The sequence below is a fragment of the Sciurus vulgaris genome, assembly GCF_902686455.1.
Source record: "Sciurus vulgaris genome assembly, chromosome: 13".
Taxonomy (NCBI): domain Eukaryota; kingdom Metazoa; phylum Chordata; class Mammalia; order Rodentia; family Sciuridae; genus Sciurus; species Sciurus vulgaris.
The window spans coordinates 71,625,750-71,650,647 of record NC_136474.1 but is presented as its reverse complement, the minus strand read 5'-3'; the positions used below and the strand labels follow the sequence as shown (position 1 = coordinate 71,650,647).

Genomic DNA, 24,898 nt, shown 5'->3' with positions numbered 1-24,898 from the left:
GATCTTAGGCTGTTGGGATCACTTTCTTGCCTTTTTTTTTTTTTTTTTTTGGTATGATAAAATGGTTTAGGTTGATTTTGTATGCATTTTCTACCCCTGTCCTCTAATCCAGCATTTCCCCCAAGCAGCCAGGTTCCTTTAATGGAAAATGTCACTTAGATCACAATCTTCCCACCCCACTCCCCACCTTTAAATAAACTGTCATATTTTGTTTAAGTCTATACTACTATGAAATTTGTAGAAAAGCTTAGAAGGTAGTACAGAGTGTCATTGTATGACAGGTACCTACTTTTCCCTGTTGGTTACATTGTTACATTTCCAGAGATAAGAGAATTGCCCATGTACTGAGTACTGAACTTCAATAGTGATCAACTTGTCTTTTTTTCATGTAGATCCTTTTCTATCTGCTTCCTACAAATTATTCAAAAGAAAATCACGTTTTGTACTATGTGACTGCAAGGATAGCGATTACCCTGCCCAACTTGCTCTTGCTAGGCAAGTACTCTGCCACTGATCTCCTACCTTTGTAGAGATCATCTAAACCAAGAGCTTTACTCAATTTATGTTAAATCATTCTTATAGTCCTCGGATAAACTGTATCAGGTATACGTACAGAAAACATTGTTGATGTGTTAATATTGGCTTATAAATGATACCACACTCTTAAATAAAGATGTTTATTGTTTTAATATTGTAACAGTGTAAGCAATATTAATATGATTTGTCACCTTCCCTCAGTAGTTTCCCTTCCCCTGTATTATTCCTGTGTGTTAGTTAACTTGCCCTTGCCGTGATAAAATGCCTTAGATAATTAATTTATAAGGAGAAAATATTTATTTTGGCTCATGGTTTTAGAGGTTTTGGTCCATGTTCACATGGACCCATTGCTTTGGGCCTGTGATAAGGCAGAACATTGTAGCAGGGGAAGCACATGGTGGAACAGTTTTGTTGTACATGTGGCAGCCTGGAGCTAATAGAGGAAGGAGCCCCGGGCATCAGAGGCATGCCCTCAGTGACCTAATTTCTTTCTACTAGGTACTACCTCTGAAAGATTTCATCATCTCTCAGTAGTGCCACAGTAAGAGGAGGGTCTTCTGTGATTAGGATTCTGGAAGGACTTCGTTCAGCTCCAGGTCTTCCTCTCTCTCACTGGATGGTATATGTGTGCTGTTGGTCAGTCTGACCCATGTGGTTTACTTCTAAATTCAGAGCTGACTGAAAATCACATTAGCAGGATTCATGAGGAATCAAGTGGTTAAAAGTATTTATTAGTTTTTTTTTTTTTTTTTTTTTTTTTTTTTTTTTTGGTGCTGGGGATCGAACCCAGGGCCTTGTGCTTACAAGGCAAGCACTCTACCGACTGAGCTATCTGCCCAGCCCCTATTAGATCTTGTTGAATAAATAGAAGATGAGATGTGAAGCGGGGACTGCCTTTATTTTATACCCAGGAGGAGTCAGTAGTTTGGGATGGAGGGTAATCTTGTCCTTTAGTAGTCTACCCATTCCAAAGGTCTTTTTCTCATTTCAGTATCCAGTTGGGATTTTTAATCATTTTGGAAGTTTGACTGCTAAATAAAGTGAATGTGATTTTAGCTTTAATACTTTAAAATGTCATTTTCTTATGTTGTTTGTTCCCTGATGTTTGAGTTGGGGTCAAAAAGTCTGTTGGGTTTTGGATCATGGTTATGTCTTGATTTTGTAAATTTACTATTTATACATATAACCACATCTAATTATTTGTTAGGTTAATTAGTGATGATTTTGTGACCACATGCATTATTAGGCTTAGTTTTGAAATGAACATTTAATTGGGTATAGAATCCATACTCATAAAGTAAATATGGATTTAGTTAATGCATAATTAAATAATGAATAAGTTAATAGACACCAATAGATTAGATTACCAGAATGAAGAGTATAACAAAATATATGTAACCTGAATAATTTTTATGAGAGAATGGATTTTATGGATATTAGTGATTAGCATGTGAAAATGCTGGTTACTAGCACATGACAATAGAGGAAAAATGAGATTTTATACTATATTTTAGGTAGGATTTTTGTGTTTGAAAATGATGGTTAGCTAATTTTTTTTTCTCTTTCTTTTTTAGAATATGGTTTCTAGTTTTAGGGTTTCTGAACTACAAGTGTTACTAGGCTTTGCTGGGCGGAATAAAAGTGGACGCAAACATGACCTACTAATGAGGGCACTGCATTTATTGAAGAGTGGCTGCAGCCCTGCGGTTCAGATTAAAATCCGAGAATTGTATAGACGTCGATATCCACGGACTCTTGAAGGACTTTCTGACTTATCCACAATCAAATCATCGGTTTTTAATTTGGATGGTAACTCCTCACCTGTAGAACCTGACTTGGCTGTGGCTGGAATCCACGCATTACCCTCCACTTCAGTTACACCTCACTCTCCGTCCTCTCCTGTTGCTTCTGTGCTGCTTCAAGATACCAAGCCCACGTTTGAGATGCAGCAGCCATCTCCTCCAATTCCTCCTGTCCATCCTGATGTGCAGTTAAAAAACCTGCCCTTTTATGATGTCCTTGATGTTCTCATCAAGCCCACAAGTTTAGGTAAGTGTTTTTCTGGACAAGGAAGTAAAGAAAACAAAGAGGCCTTCAACTACTGATTAGTGATTTGCTGTTAATACTACAAAATTGAGATATGAATGTCAAATGTTTAAATGTATGGGTAAAAAAAATTAGTAACCATAAGTGAAGTCTGACATAACTATTTGTATCATTCAAGTGTTTTTTTTTTTGCGATTTTTAAAATTGTGATAGACTACACATAATATAAAATCTGCCATCTTGACTGTTTGTAAATGCAGTTTAATGGTATTGAGTACGTTAGTAATCTTGTGCAGCCGTAACCAGCAGCCATATGCAGTACTCTTTATCTTGTAAAACTAAAACTGTACTCATTAAATGATAATTCACCATTCCCCTTTTTTCCACCTCCTGGCAGCCACTCTTCTGCTTTTTGCTCTTTTTTGGTGTTGGAGATTGAACTAGAGCCTTACGCCTGCTAAGTTTGTGCTTTTCCAGTAAGCTACTACAGAACCCCAACAGTTCTACTTTCTATCTCTGATTCTGATTAGTCTGGCACTTCATATAAATGGAATCATGTAATATTTGTCTTCCTGTAACTACCTAATTTCATTTAATATGTGTCTTAAAGGTTCTTGATGTAGTAGTGTATGTCAGAATTCCCTTCCTTTTTAAGGCTGAATAAATGTAACACTATAACTTGCTTTTTGTTTTCCTTTTTGATACAGAGGATTGAACTCGGGCGCTTACCGAGCCACATCCCAATCCTCTTTATTTCTTTGAGATAGGGTCAGAGTGGCTTAGGACTTTGCTAAATTACTGAGTTTGGTCTCAAACTTGGAATCCTCCTGCTTCAGCCTCCCGATTACAGGGTTTATAGGCATGTACCACCACACCTGGCTACAGTACTATAACTTTTTACATGCCCCACTCCATTACCCACTCCTTCGGTCTCACTCCCTTAAGACTATTGTTCTAATGTTTACTTCCATTACCACATTTTGCTTATCCACTAATGAATATTTCAGTTGCTTTTAATTTTGAGCTGTTGTGAATAATACTGCTATGAATGTGAATTTACAAAAATCTCTTTGAGACCCTCCTTTGAATTCTCCTGGTTATATACTCAGAAGTAGAATTTCTGTATCATGATAATTTTATGTTTTGAGGAAATTGCCATGCTATTTTCCATAGCAGTTGTACCATTTTATATTTCTACCACCAGTGCACAGGGGTTCCATTTTCTACATCCTTGCCAACATTTCTTTTTCCTTTTTTTCTTTTTAATAGTAGCCATCCTAAGGTGACATCTTACAGTTTGATTTGCATTTGTGTAATGATTATGATGTTGAGCATCTTCATGTGCTTATTTACCATTTGTATATTTTTGGAGAAATGTCTGTTCAGGTCTTTTGCTCATTTTTGGACTGGATTGTTGTTGTTGAGTTTTAGGAGTTTTCTTTATATTGTGGATATATCCAGATATCAGAAATATAATTTGCAAATATTTTCTCACATTCTGTGAATTACTGTTTTTTTTTTTTTTTGTCTTTTGATACAAAATTTAAAACATTTACGTGATATCCAATTTATTTTTTTATTTTGTTGCCTATCCTTTTATGTCAGATCCAAGAAATCATTGCCAAATCTCATGTGGTGAAGATTTTGCCTTATGTTTTTCTCTGAAGTTTTATAGTTGTAGGTTTTACTGGGCTGATTTATTTTGAATTTTTGTATGTAACATTAGGTAAGATCCAACTATTTTCTTTTGTGTGTGTATATATCCAATTTTCCCAAATAATTTGTTGAAAAGACTACCTTTCCCCTTTACAATGGACTTGGCAGATTTGTCAAAATTCATTTGACATAATGCAGAAGTTTTCTTTTTATTTTTAACGGTACCAGGGATTGAACCCAGAACGGGCTTCACCACTGAGCCATATCCCTGACCTTTTTTATGTGTTTTTATTTTAAGACAGGGTCTCACTAAGTTGCCGAGGGTCTTGCTAAATTGCTGAGGCTGGCTTTGAACTTGTGATCCTCCTGCCTTCCAGCCTCTTGAGTTGCTGGGATTACAGGTGTGCACCACCAGGCCTGGCATCAAGTTTTTATTTTTGTGTTTTTTGTTTGAGTGGTCTAGGTGTCTGTCTTCATGCCAGTACTAAACTGTTTGGATTACTGTAACATTACAGTAAGTTTTGAAATACAAAGTGTGAGTTCTCTAACTTTGTTCTCTTTCAAGATTGTTTTGAGTATTCAGGGTTTCTTGACATGCTGTGAGCATTTTAGAACAGGTTTTTCTTTTTATGGAAAAATCTCACTGGGATTTTGAGATAGATAGAATTGAGTTGCTTTGGTTGGTATTGGCATCTTTATAATATTGTGTTCCAGTCCATGAATGTGGGGTATTTTTCCATTTATTTATGTTATCTTTAGTTTGTTTCATTAGTGCTTTGTACTTTTTGTCATGTAAGTTTTTCACCTCTGTGGTATTATGAAGTATTTTTTCTAATGCAAATATAAATGGAATTGTTTTCTTAACTTTCCTTTTATATTGCTCATTTTTAGGAGTATAACTGATTTGTGTGTTGACTTTGTATATTGATACTTTTCTGTATTACATCTTTTTAAAAATGTGGAATTGTGGGGCTTAAATAAAAGATACCAGTAAACAGATAATTTTACGTCTTTATAAATTGTATGCCTTTCATTTCTTTTGCTTGCTTAATTGCTCTGGCTAGAATTTCCTCAAGCATTCTTCTTATAACTCGTGATTTATTGTTCAGTGTGAATTGCAACAGATATAGATCTCTTTCTGATTCGATGTTTATATGTATATGTATGTGTGTGTGTATATATATATATATATATATATATATATATATACATACACATATATATATATTTGTTGTTTTTGGGTGCTGGGGATTGAACCCAGGGCCTTGTGCTTGCATGGCAAGCACTCTACCAACTGAGCTATCTCCCCAGCCCCTGATATATTTATAAATAAATCTAGTTTCTGTTTAATATAGTTTTAAACTGCTTTCCTAAAAAAATAAAAATACCCTCTTTATAATTGTTTTTTTCCCAAAGTAACACAGGGAGTTTGACACAGGTTTAATGTCATCAACTGCTCAGAAAATTTGAGAAATTTTACATTGCTACTTAAGACTAACAATTTTTTCCCAGCTTATTGACTTCTGTGTTTCCAGAGCATAATTTTTGTGCTTAATGAAATTATTTATGGAGGTATTGGACTTATTGATGAAATAAATTGGGAAAAAGGATTTCACGATTAACCTGGAAGATTGTTTTCATTTCTGTCCTGGGAAAACCCTTTTTGTTTCAGATAATTTGAAAACCTGCTTTCCCCTCTTTTAGTAGTATACACCTTGGTTGAGTCAGAAGGAAGTCGTAAGGGGCACGATTGGTTAATGGAGTTGGTAAGACCTGATTGGTGGCAGAACAGGATGATGAGATAGATTTGTAGATACAGATATACACACAGACGCACACACATTTTTCCTCTTTATTTCATTTATTTTAGTAAAACCGAACCAAGTAAATAAAGTAATACGTTTTGTTACTTCTTTATGTTCATTCTGAAATAAGGATTCATTATTTGTGCACATTTTATTATTGTACAAAGTTTTGTAAGAATTACTGGATTAAGGAGGAAGAACATTTTAGACTTTTGATAATATATTGCCAAGTTAGTTTCTAGAATACTGTACCAGTTTAGATTCCCACAAGTAAATAAGAAAATATTTCTCATTGCTCATTAGTTCCTGCCTTTATTGGGTGCTATTAAAAACAAATATTTGCAAGTTTTAAACCAACACTTATATCTTGTTTAATTTTTTCATTTTTAAAATTAACAGCAAATACTTCAAATGTAATTACCTAGTTGTTTTTCTTTATAATGGTATTTTCATTGTTAGCTTCTTTCAAAGGTTGGTTTATCTGATTAAAATACTTTTATAATCTATTTTCTTTTTTAAAAAATACTTTTTAGTTATTGGTGGACCTTTTTTTTTTTTCGGTGCTGGGGATCGAACCCAGGGCCTTGTGCTTGCAAGGCAAGCACTCTACCAACCGAGCTATATCCCCAGCCCATATTGGTGGACCTTTTATTTTATTTACTTGGGTTTGATGCTAAGAATCAAACTCAGGGCCTCACACATGCTAGGCAAGTACTCTACCACTGAGCCACAACCCTAGCCCAATAGTCTATTTTGTGTTTTTTCCTTTAACCTGGTTTTTGGTAATACCAGTGGTTAATACCAGGATTCAGTCACATGTTTCTTAGCACTTATTGCAAAAAATTTTTGTATATATTTTGAGAAAGAGTCAGACAAGAGTTATGGTTGGTGCTATGGTTTGAGTCTGAATGTCCCCCTCAAAAATCCTTGCTTTGAAAGTCTTGGTCCCCAACTTGGCACTTATTGGGAGATTGTAGACCCTTTAAAAGGTGGAACGTAGTAGGGGGTCTTTAGGATATTGGGGGCATGCCCTCAGAGGCATCCATGGGACACCAGTCTATTCTTTTTTTCCTCTCCTCAACTTTGTGGTCATGAGGGTGATCTGTTTTGTTCTTTCATGGGCTTGCTCAAAGTGACATGACCAGCCAATAATAGACTGAAACCTACAAAACTCTGAGAATAATCTTTTCTTTTTTTTTTGGTGGTGGTGGGGGGGGGTTTGCTGGGGATCGAACCCAGGGCCCTGTGCTTGTAAGGCAAGTACTTTACCAACTGAACTATCTCCCCAGCCCCTGAGAATAATCTTTTTACAACTTGATTTATCTCAGGGATTCATTATAGCGATAGAGAGTTGGCTAACCCACTTGGATAACCTTACTCAATGGGACTTCCAAAGAATATAGCTAAGGAGAGGACAGAGGATTAAAGAGTCTATAGGGTAGTGGTTACAACAGAAGGTATTACAGAAATGTTTGACTGCCTGGAAAGAAGACTGGGTACTAAAAGATGTAGCAGTGTCTTTTCTCCACTTGCTGGCAGTACATTACTGCTCTGAGAGATGAACTCTGGAAAGAACTCATGCTTTTCTTCGCTTTTTGGCTTTGTTCAGAAATAGGAATTTTAAGAAATTTCTTGTATTCGTCATGGAATTTCTCTTTCATTAACCTCAGTAAGGTTAAAGGAAAGTAGTAGACTGTGTACAAATTTAATGAAACATTCATATTTGAGATATAACTTTCTTGTTTGGCTTACATACAACAATGGCCAGAGGTATTTTTTGTTGAAGAATGGCTAAGAATAATCCACATTTTGCTTATAGTTAAACTTAGGTTGCAAGAAATATATATAAACTTCTGGTTTATAAACTTCTCCCCTCCAAACCAAAAATTGTTTTTCATGATTCCCACCCATCATTATTTTTATGAACATATTCTTACCTTTGTAAGTAGATAATGAAGTAGTTTTCTTAATTACAGTATATAGTCTTATGATGTCAGATTAATAATAAACAATGAGCAGTTTGCTCTTAAGTTGGGTTTGGTGGTGCACAACTATGATCCCAGATATGTGGGGGGATCACCTGAATGTGAGTTTCAGAGCAGCCTGGGCAACATAGTGAGACTCTGTCTCAAGGGTAAAGAAAAAAAGAAATCATCATTTAGACTTTGAGGTAGAAAGTTAAAGTGTCAGTAGGATACCATGTAGTTGGTGCCATGGTTTGAATGTGGGTAGCATCCTTGGTGGTGTCCATATCTTTGAGGATTGTTCCTCAAAGTGGTATTGTGGATCTTTGGGAGCTGGGCCTTAAGTCATAGGGGTCATGCCTCAGAAGGGGATTCCAAGACTCATGCCATCCTCTTCCCTTTTCCTTTCTGGCCATGAGGTGAGTGAGTGGTTTTACTCCCACTTCCAGACCTCCCCCCGCCCATCTACCATGTGCTGCCTCACCACAGGCCCAAAATAATGGGGCCTATGATTTGTGGACTGGAGCCTCCAAAACTGTGAGCCAAAAAAATCTTTTTTCTTTGTAAGTGAATTATCTCGGGTATGTCATCATAGTAACATGAAGCTGATTCATAGTCTGCCAAAGAAAAATAGAAAAAAAAAATTTCTAATAATAACATTTAATTGAATATTTTTAGTATCATAACTTCTATAGCAATAATGTGAATACATTCAGAAGTTGCCTTAAGTTTTAATAGTTTGGCTTTGTAGTGTTGAAAATATTTTTAACATTGGTATAAAATAACTTGTTGACGTTTGGGAACTGGGAATTTAAAAGCCTTAGGGGTCAAGAAGGATTCTCAAATTCATGTTTCAAAGCACATATTCTTTCTTTTGCAATGCTGGTTGTTGAACACAGGACCTCCTGCAGAAAGCATGTGTTCTTGACATTGTCAGGCTAAGCTATACAGACTTGGTTCATACAGTGAATTAGGTGATTACTGGGATTTTGTTGTTGTTGTTTGTGGTACCAAGAGTTGAGCATGCTACACAGATGCTCTACCATTGAGCATCTAGCTAAGCTGTCCAGACTGGCTTCAGACTTGCAATCCTCCTGCCTCAGGCTCTCAAGTTGCTAGGATTACAGATGTGCACTACTGTGCCCATCTTTGTTATTTTTATTGTTTTTGCCTATCAGTTAAGGTGCCGTGCTTAACAGTGGCCAGTTTAGGCAACTTAGCAAGACCCTTTCTTAAAAAATGAAACGACAACAACAAAAAACCATTATGGGCTGGGGAATATAGCTCAGTTGGTAGACTGCTTGCCTTGCAAGCCCGTGGTCCTGGGTTCAATCCCCAGCACTGCCAAAAAAAAAAAAAAAAAAAAAAAAGAATATACATTGTTAGGGCTGGGTGCGTAGCTCAGTGGTAGAGCACTTGCCTAGCGAGGCACTGGGTTTGATCCTGAGCACATAAAATAAATAAAAGTATTGTGTCATACAACTGAAAATATTTTTTAAAAAAAGAATATACATTATTATATAGTTTTGCAGTTTGGAATGATTTGTGTTCAAAATGGTAAAATAACCTGGCATTTAAAATGTGTGGTATCTAGAAAACTTGGGTGTGTCTAGTAACGTTTAAGTTCTTTGTAGCTGAAATTTTTCTATAACAAATGGAACATTTTCTAATCCAAAAACAAAAATCTTTTCTATTTTTCTCCCTTTAAGTAGCTATTCTGATTTTCTCTCAAAAGCAGTCTTTTTCTCTTCAATTTTTCTTTTTAAAGATAATTATGTATGAAATCCTTAAGTATGTCTATACAGAAGAACAGATCTAAAACCTGTTAAATTGAAAGAGTCAAGGTTTAAGAACTGTATGATGGGAGATGTTGTGGCCATCTTAGGAAAATAAAATCTACATTTTGACAGGTTGTTGAAAACTGAAAGAATTTGAATAAAGCTTTATTTAGTTATTTAATTCATATCCTTGATCTGTGGTAGTTTTTCCCTCTTTTTGCGGGAGGGAGGTACTGGGGATTGAAGCCAGGGGTGCTTAACCATTGAGCCACATCCCCAGATTTATATTTTTATTTAGAGACAGGGTCTCACTGAGTTGCTTAGGGCCTGGTTAAGTTGCAGAGGTTGGCTTTGAACTCTTGATAGTCCTGCTTTAGCCTCCTGAGCTGCTGGAATCCCTCTGTTTTTATATGAAAGCATTTAAGAAGTTCATTGAATTAAGCAAAGGGGAATGAAGGAAAGGGAGGGGGAATGGGAATAGGAAAGACAGTAGAATGAATCGAACGTAACTTTCCTAAGTTCATATATGAATACACAACCACTGTAACTCCACATCATATACAACCACAAGAATGGTTGTATGATATGTCAAAATAACTGTACTGTCATGTATATCTAAAAAGAACAAATTTAAAAAGTGAAAAAAATTATAAGAGCATTCATAGGATCTGTGCAGAACTGATTTCCCCAAATTCAAAATATAGAAAATAGAAAATAAATAGAATTGTAAAATATGCATGCTATAGTTTACATTCTGCTTTTATTTCTCATGATCTGCATTAAAATTATAATTCAGTTAATAGATTTACTTTATGCTAAGTTTAGCAAGCTTTTGGCTGCTGTTTTGTTATAAAATCTAAAAATGTCAGCATTAATACAAATCAGATTTTATTTACATGCACTACTGTTGCTGTAAATTCTTAGAGTTCAGTTACAGTAGATATATGATGATAAAATACCCATTTTTCCATAGGACCAGGAGGTAGTAAACTGGATTGAAAATTTGGTAGCAAAGAAATGATAGGTAAAGTAAAAAATGTGCCAGAAAAATAGAAGACCACAATAAAGATAATGTCTATTTTGATATAAACTACTCACATTAAGTTGTAAGTTTAAAAAGATTATATGTGTCACATGACTGAAAACATTCTAAATGTTAAGTTTTCTTGATTTGTGCGAAATTTTCTAGGTAGTTAACTGTAGTAATTCTGATGGAACCTCAAATACTGGCATGTATCTTGGCAAATTCACTGACGATGTTGTACCCAGCTTTGCAGGTGTAGATACCTGCTGATTTTGGCACAGTGGATCTGACTCTAGAGAGATTTATTTATGTTAATTAGGCTTATCAGACTGAAATAGGAAATGGCTCTTAGGCACAGAATTTTATTTATTCATTTTATCCTTTTTTGTGGTTGTCATATCTTTTTTTTCTAAAATTTTTTAAATTTATTTTTATTGTAAACAAATGGGATTCATGTTGTTTCTGTTTGTACATGGAGTAACAGCATACCATTAGCGTAATCATACATTTACATAGGGTAATGATGTTTAATTCATTCTGTTATTTTTTCCTCCGCCCCACCCCTCCCACCCCTCTTTTCCCTCTATACAGTCCCTCCTTCCTCCATTCTTCTCCCTTCCCACCCCCTATTATGTGTCATCATCCGCTTATTAGCGAGATCATTTGCCCTTTGGATTTTTGAGATTGGCTTATCTCACTTAGCATGATATTCTCCAATTTCATCCATTTGCCTGCAAATGCCATAATTTTATTATTCTTTATAGCTGAGTAATATTCCATTGTATATATATACCACAGTTTCTTTATCCCTTCATCCATTGAAGGACATCTACGTTGGTTCCACAATGTGGCTATTGTGAATTGAGCAGCTATGAACATTGATGTGTCTGTATCTCTGTAGTATGATGATTTTAAGTCCTTTGGGTATAGGCTGAGGAGTGGGATAGCTGGGTCCAATAGTGGGTCCATTCCAAGTTTTCTAAGGAATCTCCACACTGCTTTCCAGAGTGGCTGCACTAATTTGCAGCCCCACCAGCAATGTATGAGTGTACCTTTTTCCCCCACATCCTCTATCACTGTTGTTGCTTGTATTCTTGATAATTGCCATTCTAATTGGGGTGAGATGGAATCTTAGTGTAGTTTTGATTTGCATTTCCCTTATTACTAAAGATGGTGAGCATTTTTTCATGTTTGTTGATTGCTTGTAGATCTTCTGTGAAGCCTCTGTTCATATCCTTAGCCCATTTGTTGATTGGGTTATTCGTATTCTTGGTGTAGAGTTTTTTGAGTTCTTTATATATTCTGGAAATTAGTGCTGTATCTGAAGTATGAGTGGCAAAGATATTCTCCCACTCTGTAGGCTCTCTCTTCGCATTGCTGATAGTTTCCTTTGCTGAGAGAAAGCTATTTAGTTTGAATCTATCCCAGTTATTGATTCTTGCTTTTATTTCTTGTGCTATGGGAGTCCTGTTAAGGAAGTCTGATCCTAAGCCAACAAGGTGAAGATTTGGACCTACTTTTTCTTCTATAAGATGCAGGGTCTCTGGTCTGATTTCAAGGTCCTTGATCCATTGTGAGTTGAGTTTTGTGCCAGGTGAGAGATAGGGGTTTAGTTTCATTCTGTTGCATATGGATTTCCAGTTTTCCCAGCACCATTTGTTGAAGAGGCTATCTTTTCTCCATTGCATATTTTTGGCCCCTTTGTCTAGTATGAGAAAATTGTATTTATTTGGGTTTGTGTCCGTGTCCTCTATTCTGTACCATTGTTCTACCTGTCTATTTTTGTGCCAATACCATGCCGTTTTTGTTACTATTGCTTTGTAGTATAGTTGAAGTTCTGGTATTGTGATACTCTGTTTCATTCTTCTTGCTAAGGATTGCTTTAGCTATTCTGGGTTTCTTATTCTTCCAGATGAATTTCATGAATGCTTGCACTATGTCTGTAAGGTACGTCATTGAGATTTTAATTGGAATTGCATTGAATCTGTATAGCACTTTTGGTATTATGGCCATTTTGACAATATTAATTCTGCTTATCCAAGAACCTGGGAGTTCTTTCCATCTTCTAAGGTCTTCCTCAATTTCTTTCTTCAATGTTTTGTAGTTTTCATTGTAGAGATCTTTTACCTCTTTGGTTAGATTGATTCCCAATATTTTCTTTTTTTTTGAGGCTATTGCAAATGGAGTTATTTTCTTCATTTCCCTTTCACTGTTTCGTCGGTTGTGTATAAAAATGCTTTAGATTTATGTGTGTTGATTTTTATAGCCTGCTATTTTGCTGAATTCATTGATGAGGTCTAGAAGTTTTCTGGAGGAGGTTTTTGGATCCTCTAGATATAGAATCATGTCATCCACAAATAGTGACAGCTTAAGTTCCTCTTTTCCTATTCGTATCCATTTAATTTCCTTGGTCTGCCTAATTGCTCTGGCTAGAGTTTCAAGGACAGTGTTGAATAGACGTGGTGAAAGAGGACATCCCTGTCTTGTTCCCCTTTTTAAAGGGAATGGTTTCAGTTTTTCTCCATTAAGAATGATGTTGGCCATGGGCTTAGCATAAATAGCCTTTACAATGTTCAGGTATGTTCCTACTATCCCTATTTTTTCTAGTGTTTTGAGCATGAAGAGATGTTGTATTTTGTCGAACGCTTTTTCTGCATCAATTGAAATAACCATATGATTCTTATCCTTAAGTCTATTGACATGATGGATTACGTTTATTGATTTACAGATGTTAAACCATCCTTGCATTCCAGGGATGAACCCCACTTGATTGTGGTGCACGATTTTCTTAATATGTTTTTGGATACGGTTTGCCAATATTTTGTTAAGGATCTTTGCATCTGTATTCATCAAGGATATTGGTCTAAAATTTTTTTTCCTTGATGTGTCTTTTCCTGATTTGGGTATGAGGGTAATATTAGCTTCATAGAATGAGTTCGGTAGGGTACCCTCCTTTTCTATTTCCTGGAATACTTTGAGAAGTATTGGAATGAGTTCTTCTTTGAAGGTCTTGTAGAACTCGGCTGAGAATCCATCTGATCCTGGGCTTTTCTTGGATGGTAGGTTTTTAATGGCTTCTTCTATTTCATTGCTTGATATTGATCTGTTTAAATTGTGTATGTCCTCCTGGTTCAGTTTGGGAGGAGCATATATCTCTAGAAATTTGTCAATGTCTTTGGTAGTTTCTATTTTGTTGGAATACAGATTTTCAAAGTAGCTTCTCATTACGTTCTGTGTCTCAGTGGTGTCTGTCGTGATATTTCCTTTTTCATCACGAATTTTAGTAATTTGAGTCTTCTCTCTCCTTTTGTTAGTGTGGGCTAAGGGTTTATTTTGTTTACTTTCTCAAAGAACCAACTTTTTGTTTTGTCAGTTTTTTGAATTGTTTCTATTGTTTCAATTTCATTGATTTCAGCTCTGATTTTAATTATTTCCTATCTTCTACTTTTGCTGTTATTCTGTCCTTCTTTTTCTAGGGCTTTGAGCTGTAATGTTTCATTACTAAATGTTTCATTTAGTTGTTGACTTTTCATCCTTTTCTTGAATGCGCTCCATGCAATGAATTTTCCTCTTAGTACTGCTTTCATAGTGTCCCAGAGATTTTGATATGTTGTATTGTCAATCTCATTGACCTCTAAGAATATTTTTTATCTCCTCCCTGATGTTTTCTGTTATCCATATTTCATTCAATAGCATATTATTTAGTCTCCAGGTGTTGGAGTAATTTCTGTTTTTTATTTTGTCATTGATTTCTACTTTCAGTCCATTATGATCTGATAGAACACAAGGCAGTATCTCTGTTTTTTTGCATTTCCTAAAGGCTGCTTTGTGGCATAACATATGGTCTGTTTTCAAGAAGGTTCCACGTGCTGCTGAGAAGAAAGTGAAACCGCTCGTTGATGGATGGAATATTCTATATATGTCTATTAAGTCTAGATTATTGATTGTGTTATTGAGTTCTATGGTTTCTTTGGTTGGTTTTTGTTTGGAAGATCTATCTAGTGGTGACAGTGGTGCATTAAAGTCACCCAGAATTATTGTGTTGTGGTCTATGTGATTCCTGAAATTGAGAAGGATTTGTTTGATATACAAGGATGCACCATTGTTTGGGGCTTAAATCTTTACTATCATTATGTCTTCCTGATTTATGGTTCCCTTAAGCAGTATGAAATGTCCTTCTTTATCCCTTCTGACTAACTTTGGCTTGAAGTCCACTTCATCTGATGTAAGGATGGAAACCCCCGCTTTCTTACTGAGTCCATATGTGTGGTAGGTTTTTCTTTCATCCTTTCACCTTTAGTCTGTGGATGTCTTTTTCTATGAGATGAGTCTCTTGTAGGCAGCATATTGTTGGGTCTTTCTTTTTAATCCATTCTGCCAGTCTATGTCTTTTGATTGATGAGTTCAGGCCGTTAACGTTCAGGGTTATTATTGAGATATGATTTGTGTTCCCAGTCATTTGGCTTATTTTTGGTTTTTAAGTTGGCTTCGTTTCTCCTTTGAGTGGTTTTTCTCTAAGGTAGTTCCTCCCTTTGTTGACCTCGTTGACCTCCATTGTTTTTCATTTCCTCCTCATGGAATATTTTGTTGAGAAGATTCTGTAGAGCGGGCTTTCTATTTGTAAATTCTTTTAACTTTTGTTTATCATGGAAGGATTTTATTTGATCTTCAAATCTGAAGGTTGGTTTTGCTGGGTATAGGATTCTTGGTTGGCAGCTATGTTCTTTCAGGGCTTGAAATATGTTGTTCCAGGCCCTTCTAGCTTTTAGAGTCTGGGTTGAGAGGTCGACTGCTATATGTATTGGTCTCCCCCTATATGTAATCTGATGCTTTTCTCTCGCGGCCTTCAAAATCCTATCTTTATTTTGAATGTTAGGCATTTTCATTATAATGTGCCTTGGTGTGGATCTGTTGTGATTTTGTGCATTTGGTGTTCCGTAAGCTTCTTGTATTTGATTTTCCATTTCATTCTTCAGGTTTGGGAAATTTTCTGATATTATTTCATTGAATAGGTTGTTCATTCCTTTGGTTTGTATCTCTGTGCCTTCTTCAGTCCCAATAATTCTTAAATTTGGTCTTTTCACAATGTCCCATTATTCTTGGAGATTCTGTTCATGATTTCTTACCATCTTCTCTGTTTGGGAAAGTTTATTTTCAAGATTAAATATTTTGTCTTCATTGTCTGAAGTTCTGTCTTCCAAGTGGTCTAGTCTTTGGTGATGCTTTCCATTGAGTTTTTTATTTGGTTTATTGTTTCCTTCATTTCAAGGATTTCCGTTTGTTTTTTTTTTTTTTTTTTTTTTTGAGAATCTCTATCTCTTTGTTGAAATGATCTTTTGCTTCCTGCAGTTGCTCTTTCAGCTTGTTGGTATTATCATTCATTGCCTGCATTTGCTCTCTTATCTCATCCTTTGCTTCACGAATCATCTTAATCATGTATAATCTGAAGTCCTTTTCTGACATTTTTTCTAACATAACTGTCATTGGATTCTATTAATATAGAATCTAGATTTGTTTGGATCATTTTCTTCCCTTATTTTTTCATGTTGTTCATGTATCTTCCCCTCTAGCAGTGCGGATCTGGGGTATTGCAGGTTTCCTCCTATATGCTTATGGTGGCCCTATAGGTTTCCAAAACCCCTTCTTTATGGGGAGATCGATGTTAGCAGTGCTCAATTCAGACACTATGCAATCCTAGATCAAATAGCCCCTATGAGGACAATAACAAAATTGTCATAATAAACAGAATGAGTTCAAATATTATCTTCAGTAAAACAAACAGATTTGCAATAAGGTCTGCAGTTTCAAATGGAGGACAAAGAGGATGTAGAATGTGGCTGTTAATGGGATAAGAAAAGAATAATCAGAAGTTCTAGATAATAGAAAGGGTGAGAGTGTAATCAAAAGAAATTGGATGTTATCATGCAAAAAAGGGAAAAAGAGACTCTGAGGGAACAGGTAAACAAAAGGAAAAGAGCGAGAAAAGTAAAGAAAAACTTAAATTTTTTCAGTAAGGAGAAAAAAGAAAATCTACAGTATAACAGTCATATAGTAATGAAACCTCCCAGAGTTCAGTAGCCTGATGCATGAGAGGTACCTGACAATGAGCTTCAAGCCTCCAGCAGGCATCTCAGGATGGGTTTTGCCCCACCCAAAGATCGGAGCTAAGGCTTCCAGGATTATCCATGATGGCCGCTCTGGCTTCCAAGTGTTTTGGCAAATGGGGAGCTGCATCTCAGGGTGCAGCCGTGGTCAGCAGGAGGTCCTGGAGGCGGGATGCAGTTGGTCAGGCAGGGGTCCTGGAGGTCAGATGTGTTTGGTGTGGTTGTGGGATCCTGGAGGCCGGTTGCAATCAGTCGATCTGGGGTCCCTGTGATAGGGCGCAGTCAGTTGTCTGGGTGTCCTGGTGGCAGGGAGCAGTCAGTTGATGTGAGGGCCCCCTCTGCAGGGAGTGATCGATCTGGCTGAGGGATTCTGCAGGTACTGTAACAGTGAACTTCCAGGCGACAGCAGGCAGCTGGTGCTCCACTGGCGGTTGGCGATCAGTTTGCTGACTGTTTTCGGGATCGGGAGGTGAACCTCGTGCGTTGGGTGATGGGTAGGTGTAAGGCATGCGATGGACAGGCGAGAGGCAGGCATATGGCAGATGATAGCGATGGACAGGCGAGAGGCAGGCAAATGGCAGATGATAGGCGCCTGACAGTGAGCAATCTGCACTCAAAAAACTGGTTGATATGCTGGCAGACTGCAGGTGATCACAGCAGACAAATGGGGTGAACAGCAGGGGATCGATAAGCAGCAAAAACTGCCTTACCAAGGAACAGATATCCTCTGCTTGAAACTGGAGTTATGGAGTGACAAGGAATGCAGCCTCCCTCTGAGTCTGGGTAATTTATAACAAATAAAAATGTATTTAATTCATGGTTCTAGAGACTGGGATGTTCAAAAGCGTGGCACTGACATCCGGTGAGTGCTGTTTTGCTGCCCGGTTGTCATATCTTTATGTCTACAATGCCATTGTGTTTGCTTTAAATAGTTAAAATAGTTTTTAGAGTTTTTTTTTTTTTTTGGTGTTGGGGTGGGTACCAGGGATTGAACTCAGGGGCACTCAACCATTGAGCCACATCCCTAGCACTATTTTTGTATTTTATTTAGAGAAAGGGTCTCACTGAGTTGCTTAGCGCCTCATTTAGCTGAGGCTGACTTTGAACTTGAAATCCTCCTTTCTGCCTTTGCCTCCCCAGCAGCTGGGATTATAGGCATGGGCCACTGAGCCCGGCTACAATATCTTTTTAGAAGATCCAAGAAATACTAAGCAGCATATTTTGTATTTACCACTTAACTTTCTGTGATTCTCATTGCCACAGATCGAATTTTGCATTTGTATCTTGTTTTAATCCTAATTTACTTTTATATTTATTATAATGTGTATCTGTTAACAGCAAGTTCTTATAACTTTTGTTTACCTTAAACGTTATTTCACTATGTTTTGAAAAGATACTGAATTTTTATCAGTTGTTTCCTTTAACCACTTTTTTTTGTTGTTGTTGTTGAGGGTACTAGGAATTGAACTCAGAGGGATCACTGAGCTACATTTCCAGCTCTTTTTATTTTTTTACTTTTTTAGACATGGTGTCATTAGATTGTTTAGGGCCTCACTAAGTTGCCCAGACTGGCCTTGAGCTTGGTGATCCTCCTACCTCAGCCTCCTGAGCTGTTGGAATGACGTGTGTGCCACCACGCTGGGCTCCTTTCACCACTTGAGAGAGGTCTTCTGCTTTACAATTCCTTCTGATGAGAAAGCAGATGTTATTTGTAATATTTCCTTTGTCTGTTTTTAAGATTTATGGTCATTGATTTTTAGTAGTTTGATTGTGATGTGACTAGATAGTTTTTTCTTTGTATTATTTTGCATGGGGTTTGATTTGAAATGAAATCATTTTCTTCCTCCATCAAATTTATGGTTTATTCTTTAATTCTGCAAGTCATTTTTTTTTTTTTTTCTGTTTTTTCTGTTTGTTGTTGATGTTCAGCAGTTCATTTTTGCTTTCTTTTCTTTTCTTCTTTTTTTTGCAGTGCTGGGGATCGAACCCAGGGCTTTGTACTTTCAAGGCAAGCACTCTACCGACTGAGCTATCTCCCCAGCCCCATTTTTTGCTTTCTAAGTACTTCATTTGTAGTTAGATCTTTTGAGGTTTCTGACTGGAGAGACTGGGCATTTATGCCATTAACTAAAATAGGAAAGGCTGTGTGTTCACTTGTAGTCTCAAGATAAGTTATTGAATTTGACAGCTTATAGAGGTCATTGGTCACTTTAGCCACAGACTGAGAGTGACAATTGGGATCCATACCAGAAAGAAAGAAAGGATGAAGAACTGAAGAAATTGAGAGACTTAATAATGTGCTTATGTCTTTGTGTTTTATGCCCCACAATTGTGATGTGGCTTAAAATTGTTTTATTTTTAGGCCTTCATCATAAATAGCTGTCCCTTTCTTCCCTCCTTTTAAGAGTAATCTAAGAAAATATGAATCACTTTATAATAATTTCTAGGGAGCATAATTGCTGCAGTAAACTTGTTATGCTAATATTTTTCTTAGATTAATATGACTTACAGTTGAACCCTCTGACATTGTTGAATATTCAGTCAGCATCCTGTTTATTGTCATGTTCTAGGAAAAGTTTGGCCAGTAATATGCAAGGAACCGTTTTGCCCATTTTCAAGTGGTATTGCAGTTCGTGCTAGGGAGCAGAAGACTTGAAGTTTCTGTAATAGTTTTTTAGATTTATTTTGTTTTGTTTTAATGGGTACTAGAATATCATTGGATAATTCATTACTATTAATCTGTTACACAAATATGTCATGAATCTCACTATGATGTATAATTATAATGCAGCAGTAAAACATTTGAAAAATCTATTTCAGAACTTGTGAAGTCATAAATACATTTCAGTTTTTAACAGTACAGTTAAGAGGGATGAATTCACTAGGTGACCTTTTTAACTAGGCAATCTGTAAGCAAATAATTATGACATACCTTTGAAGTTTAATCTAAAATTTTGTCTTGTATGTTCAGAGATACTAAATATAAAGCACTGAATACAAAGCACAACAAAGAAACAATACTTGGATAGAGTTCACCCAGGGGAAGAGTTTACTTCCTCAGATTTTTATTAGGTGGCACTATAATAAGGATGATATGTAATCTTGAAGGATTTGGTATATTTTGATAGTATATTACAATCTATGTTTTAGAGTTAAAGAAGGGTTAAATGCTTAAACTCACTTAGAGTGATTTTACTCAAAATTCCAAGATTAGTTCAGTTTAGTAATTGTTGATTTTTAGAGTATTTTCATCAAAAACATTGCAGAATTTGGCAGGTACTTGATCAGAAGTAACTAGTTATTGCAGGTGCTGAGATCCTTTGATTTGTTATTGAAATGTTCTTTTTTCCCCCCCAGTTCAAAGCAGCATTCAACGATTTCAAGAGAAGTTTTTTATTTTTGCTTTGACACCTCAGCAAGTTAGAGAGATATGCATATCAAGGTAAGAGGAATGCTTGGAGTATGTTTCTCTGTGAGTGTTGTGTATTAGTCTGTTAGGGCTCTCATAGCAAAAGAGCACAGACAGGATGACTTAAACAGTAGAAATTGGCTCCTCAAAATTCTGGAGGTTTCTGTTCGAGAGCAAGTTGTTGACAGGTATGGTTTCTTCTGAAGCCTTTCATTTTGGCTTCCCCATTTTGCTGTATCTCCTGGCATGACCTTTTCTTTGTGCCAGGTGTATCCCTGGAGTCTTTTCCTTTTCTTCTGACCACCAGCCTTATTGGTTTAGGGACTCACCCTTAGGACCTCACTTAGCCTTAATTGCACCTTAATTGGATCTTGTCTTCAAATGCTCACATTGGTAGGGCTTCAGCATGACAATTTGGGGGGCATACTGTCCAGTCCATAATAATAGTTGAACTATTTCTCTTTAAGGGGAATATACTTCGAGATTAGTCAAATATTTAATAAACACTGTATATTAGGGAAAATTTTAACCTTTCAATTTTGAATTGAAACCTCAGTGTCTCTTAGATTGTTTAAGTCACATTTGGCAATACGTGTTTTTTCCTATTTTGTCAGTGCTGGGAATCAAACAACAGGGCCTTTTGCATATAGGCAAGCATTTTACCACTGAACTACACCTCAACCTGGCAGTAATATTTTTAAATGAAAATATTTTCCAAATATAAAACATTTGTGATAATAACCCAAAGATAGGATGACTGTAAACTTCATCAAATCCAACTGAAGCATTTTTTTAAAGTGAAAGTGAACATAATATTTACTCTTCAATAAGAACAAAAATTAGAAGTTTAGAGCAAAGCTAAAAAAAATTACTAACCAAAAAATTACTTGAAATATGAAAGCAATTATGAAAAGTACTGTTAACCCTTGGTTATTTTGGAAAATAGGAGAAACTTAAAAGTACATGTTTGTAAAGAGTAGGGGAACTAAGAGATGTAAAAGGAAAGAGAAGGAAATCTGTAGGGTGAACTTTTTAAATTAAAAATATAGTCATCTTGAAAACTGGAAGCTATGTGTATACCTCTTCCCATTTGCAGCCATTGCTGAAGCAGCAGCAGCCAACATGTAACATCTTAAAAATACACTGTTGTTATGTAGAAGACTCTGGGACACAACTTTAGATTCTTTGACTTATTTTATCACTTTTATTAAAATTATGTGTCTTAGCAAAATTCTCAATGATTTTATAATCTGTCTCTGGAAAGTTTGAGGTCTCAAAGAGTAGGCACACAAAGGTAGAGTGACTTGTGATCTTAGGGGACATTAATAAATCCAATAATGAATAAAACAGACAAAATTAAAAATATTTTATATCATCCATTCTTAATTTTGTTATCTTTTGATAAACCCTTGCTTGGGAGCAACATTTAAGCGTCCATTAGGCATAAGGCATATTTTATATGACACGATCCTTTTCTACAAGTTACTTGCAATCTTATAGGAGGAAGCCAGCTCATTTGCATAAAGTGTTCATTGCAAGGTGTCATATGAAAAGAACCCATTTAGTAATGACAGATGGGCTGATTTATAGGAGGGAGGAGAAGATAACTGTTACCCTTGGTGGTTTGGGAAAACTTTACTGGGATGTTGGTTGGCTTTGAAAAAAGGCAGGACGATTCCAAGTTCAAGGACAGCCTCAGCAACTTACTGAGACCATCTCAAAATAAAAAATGTAAAGGCTTTGGGATGTAACTCAGTGTTAAATTGCCCCATGGGTTAAAGTTCCAGTTTCCACCCTAATGCCCCCCAAAATCCCTATAATAAATGGAAGTGTAAGCTTGCTGCCTATTACCATGCTTTGATAATTATCAACAGTTTGGCCCTCTGTATCTCCTCCCCTCTCTTTTTTTCCTGAAGTATTTTAAAAAAGATCACAGACATTATATAATTTGATCCAAAAATATTTCAAGATGCAGCTCTAATTTTCAACATGATCACTGAAATTAATAATTCCTTAATACAAATAATACTCAGTTCATATTCAGATTTTCTCAGTTGTTTTAGTTTCTGAACAAGGTTCATATATTACTTCTGATGTTAATTTCTCCTAAAGGATTTTTACAATTATTTTGAAGTAATTTTGATTTATAAAAAAAAATTTATAAAAAAATTACTTGTACCCTTTACCCAGATTCCCTTAATGTCAACCTTGTATAACCATAATACAATTCTCAAAACCAAGAAATTAACATTGATGCAATAATATTAACTGAACTATAGACTGTTCAGATTTTTGCCAGTTTTTCTACTAATGAACTCTGTTCTTGGATCTAATTTGAAATCACATTTAATTGTGATATCATCTTGGTTTCCTTTTTACTCAGTAGTAGTTTCTTAGGTTTTCCTTGTCTTTTTGTCTTCTGACTTCTGAAGAGTAGTTGTCAGGTATTTTGTAGACTGCCCTTCAGTTTGGGTATGTCTGCTATTTTGTTACTTTCAGATTGCAGTTTTGCGTTTTTGATAATACCTCAAAGTTATATTCCCTTCCCAGTGTACCATACCAGGGACTACATAATAGTGATAGGTCTTATTTATGGTGGTAATAACTTTGGTTGTTTGGTTAAGGTACTGTGTACCAGATTTCTGCACTGTAGTTACTGATTTTTCTTATTAATAACTACCTTGGGGGAGATACTTTGAGAGTAGGCATATACTTTTGCTCCTCAGACTTTTGCTCTAGTTCATCATTTGTGAATCTTGTCTTCAGCAAAATAGTTGTGTTCCAGTGATGATTTTCTATTCTTATTCTTTTCTACATTTGAGCTTTTCTTTTGTAAGGAAGAACTGTCCCTTCTCCCTTATTATGTATGTTGTATTCATATTAGCATGGAGTCATAGGTGGTTCTATGGATTTAACTCAGAGCCGTAGGGATTTATATTGTGGCTTACAATGTTCTACCTTTGCCTATTGGAGTTCTTTCAAATTAGCTTCAATGCCCTTTTCATGTTCCTCTCCCTCCCAGATCCACTTTCAAGCACTTCTGTACTTTCTGGCATCCTAAGATGCTCCAGGCTTATCTTCTGGCTTAGTTTTGTTTTCTCCCTGGAATAGGGAATCGATCACTTCTCCACAGCCGTGGTTCCCATCATAATTAAGATTGTCACACTTCCTACTTTTCAAAAAACAACAACAAAAATATGGTTCATTTGACTGGAGCATATTACGCATTTTGGATTTGCATGATTGCTTCTTGTGGTGTCATTTAACTGTTCCTATCTCCATGGTTCTCAAACTTGCTGCATATTAGAGTCAACTGGGGAGCTTTAAAATATCCAGTCCATGCCAAATACCCAAGTTTCATCTCAAACCAATTAAATTAGAACCTCCAAGGATGGAACCCCAACTCCAAGGACGGACAGTGATTTTTGTGGTGCTGGAGATCAGACCCATTCACATGCATACTGTGTATGTGCTCTACCCCATCCCCAAAGCAGTGATTGTTAAAGCTCTCTAGGGGTTTCTAGTGTGAACAAATGTGAAAACCACTGTGTGTCTGACTCTTCCTCTTTGCCTGTAGAGATAGCAAGGTCTAGTGTTAAGGTTTGAATATATTTAGGTTCAGCTTGCTTGGTTCCTTCCGTCCGTCTGTCCGTCCGTCCATCTATCCATCCATCCATCCATCCGTGAGTGGCCTCAGCCCTCTTCTTGACTTCAGGACTACTTCTTCCATCTGTCACTACCACATTTCTAACCATTCTTTCTCAGGTCCTCCCATTGACTTATCTTACCCATTCTCAGAAACCAATTTGTGATTCTCTTCTTGATACTCTATGGTAGTTTCTTTTTATGTGCTTTGTTATTTTTATATTGGAAGTGGAAAATGGCCACTCTTTCTCTCCAGTGTCCTTTCTCATTGAACCTACTTTAATGACCCACAAGCACATCAAACAAAGCACATCTAAAATTGAGCTTGCCTATCTTTTTAGACTTGCTTATCTTCTGCTCTTTTCATGCAGCACATATTTATTGACTTTCTTCTATGGTCCAGACTATACTCCATACACCAAGTATGTAAACTTGAAAAGTAAATTGTCTTCAAGTTCATTTTTGCTTGGTGTATTTCCTGCCATAGTCCCCATTATTGGTAGCATTGGGATCTGCCAGGAAGAAGGCCTCTTGGTATTGTCCCACTGTTTATTGACCATGTCCCGTTAATTTGATACGCTGTATTGATTCTTCTTCACTTTCCAGACTTATAACTTAACCATGGAACTCTCCTTTGGAGGAAGCTATTAGAATTTTTAGAGTAATACCAACTAGAAAGTGAATTCTGGCCAGGTTCCGTGGTGCATGCCTGTAATTCCAGTGATTCAGAAGACTGAGTTAGGAGGATCCCAAGTTCAAGGGACAATTTAGCAGGACTCTAGGCAACTTAGTGAGACTCTGTCACACACACCCACACACAAAAGTGTGGGGTGAAACTCAGTGGTAAAGTACCATTGGGTTTAGTCTCCAGTACCAAAAAACAGAACAAACAAACAAAAAAAAACAAAAATTAAATTTTGCCCTAACCAC

At 36.4% G+C, this 24,898-nt stretch overlaps 1 protein-coding gene across 15 annotated transcripts in view; it reads left to right on the top strand.

Annotated features, from left to right (window-relative positions):
• PIAS2 (protein inhibitor of activated STAT 2) overlaps positions 1-24,898 on the top strand; it is an 89,745-nt gene that overhangs the window by 14,443 nt on the left and 50,404 nt on the right. For all 15 annotated transcript variants that reach the window (XR_013758729.1, XR_013758730.1, XR_013758731.1 and 12 more), the window contains 2 exons: positions 2,112-2,586; positions 20,272-20,356. Coding sequence is in view for 11 of the 15 variants with exons in the window: in XM_079108768.1 (XP_078964894.1) it covers positions 2,112-2,586; positions 20,272-20,356 (560 nt within the window). In the remaining 4 variants the exon portion in view is untranslated. The remainder of the gene's footprint in view (positions 1-2,111; positions 2,587-20,271; positions 20,357-24,898) is intronic.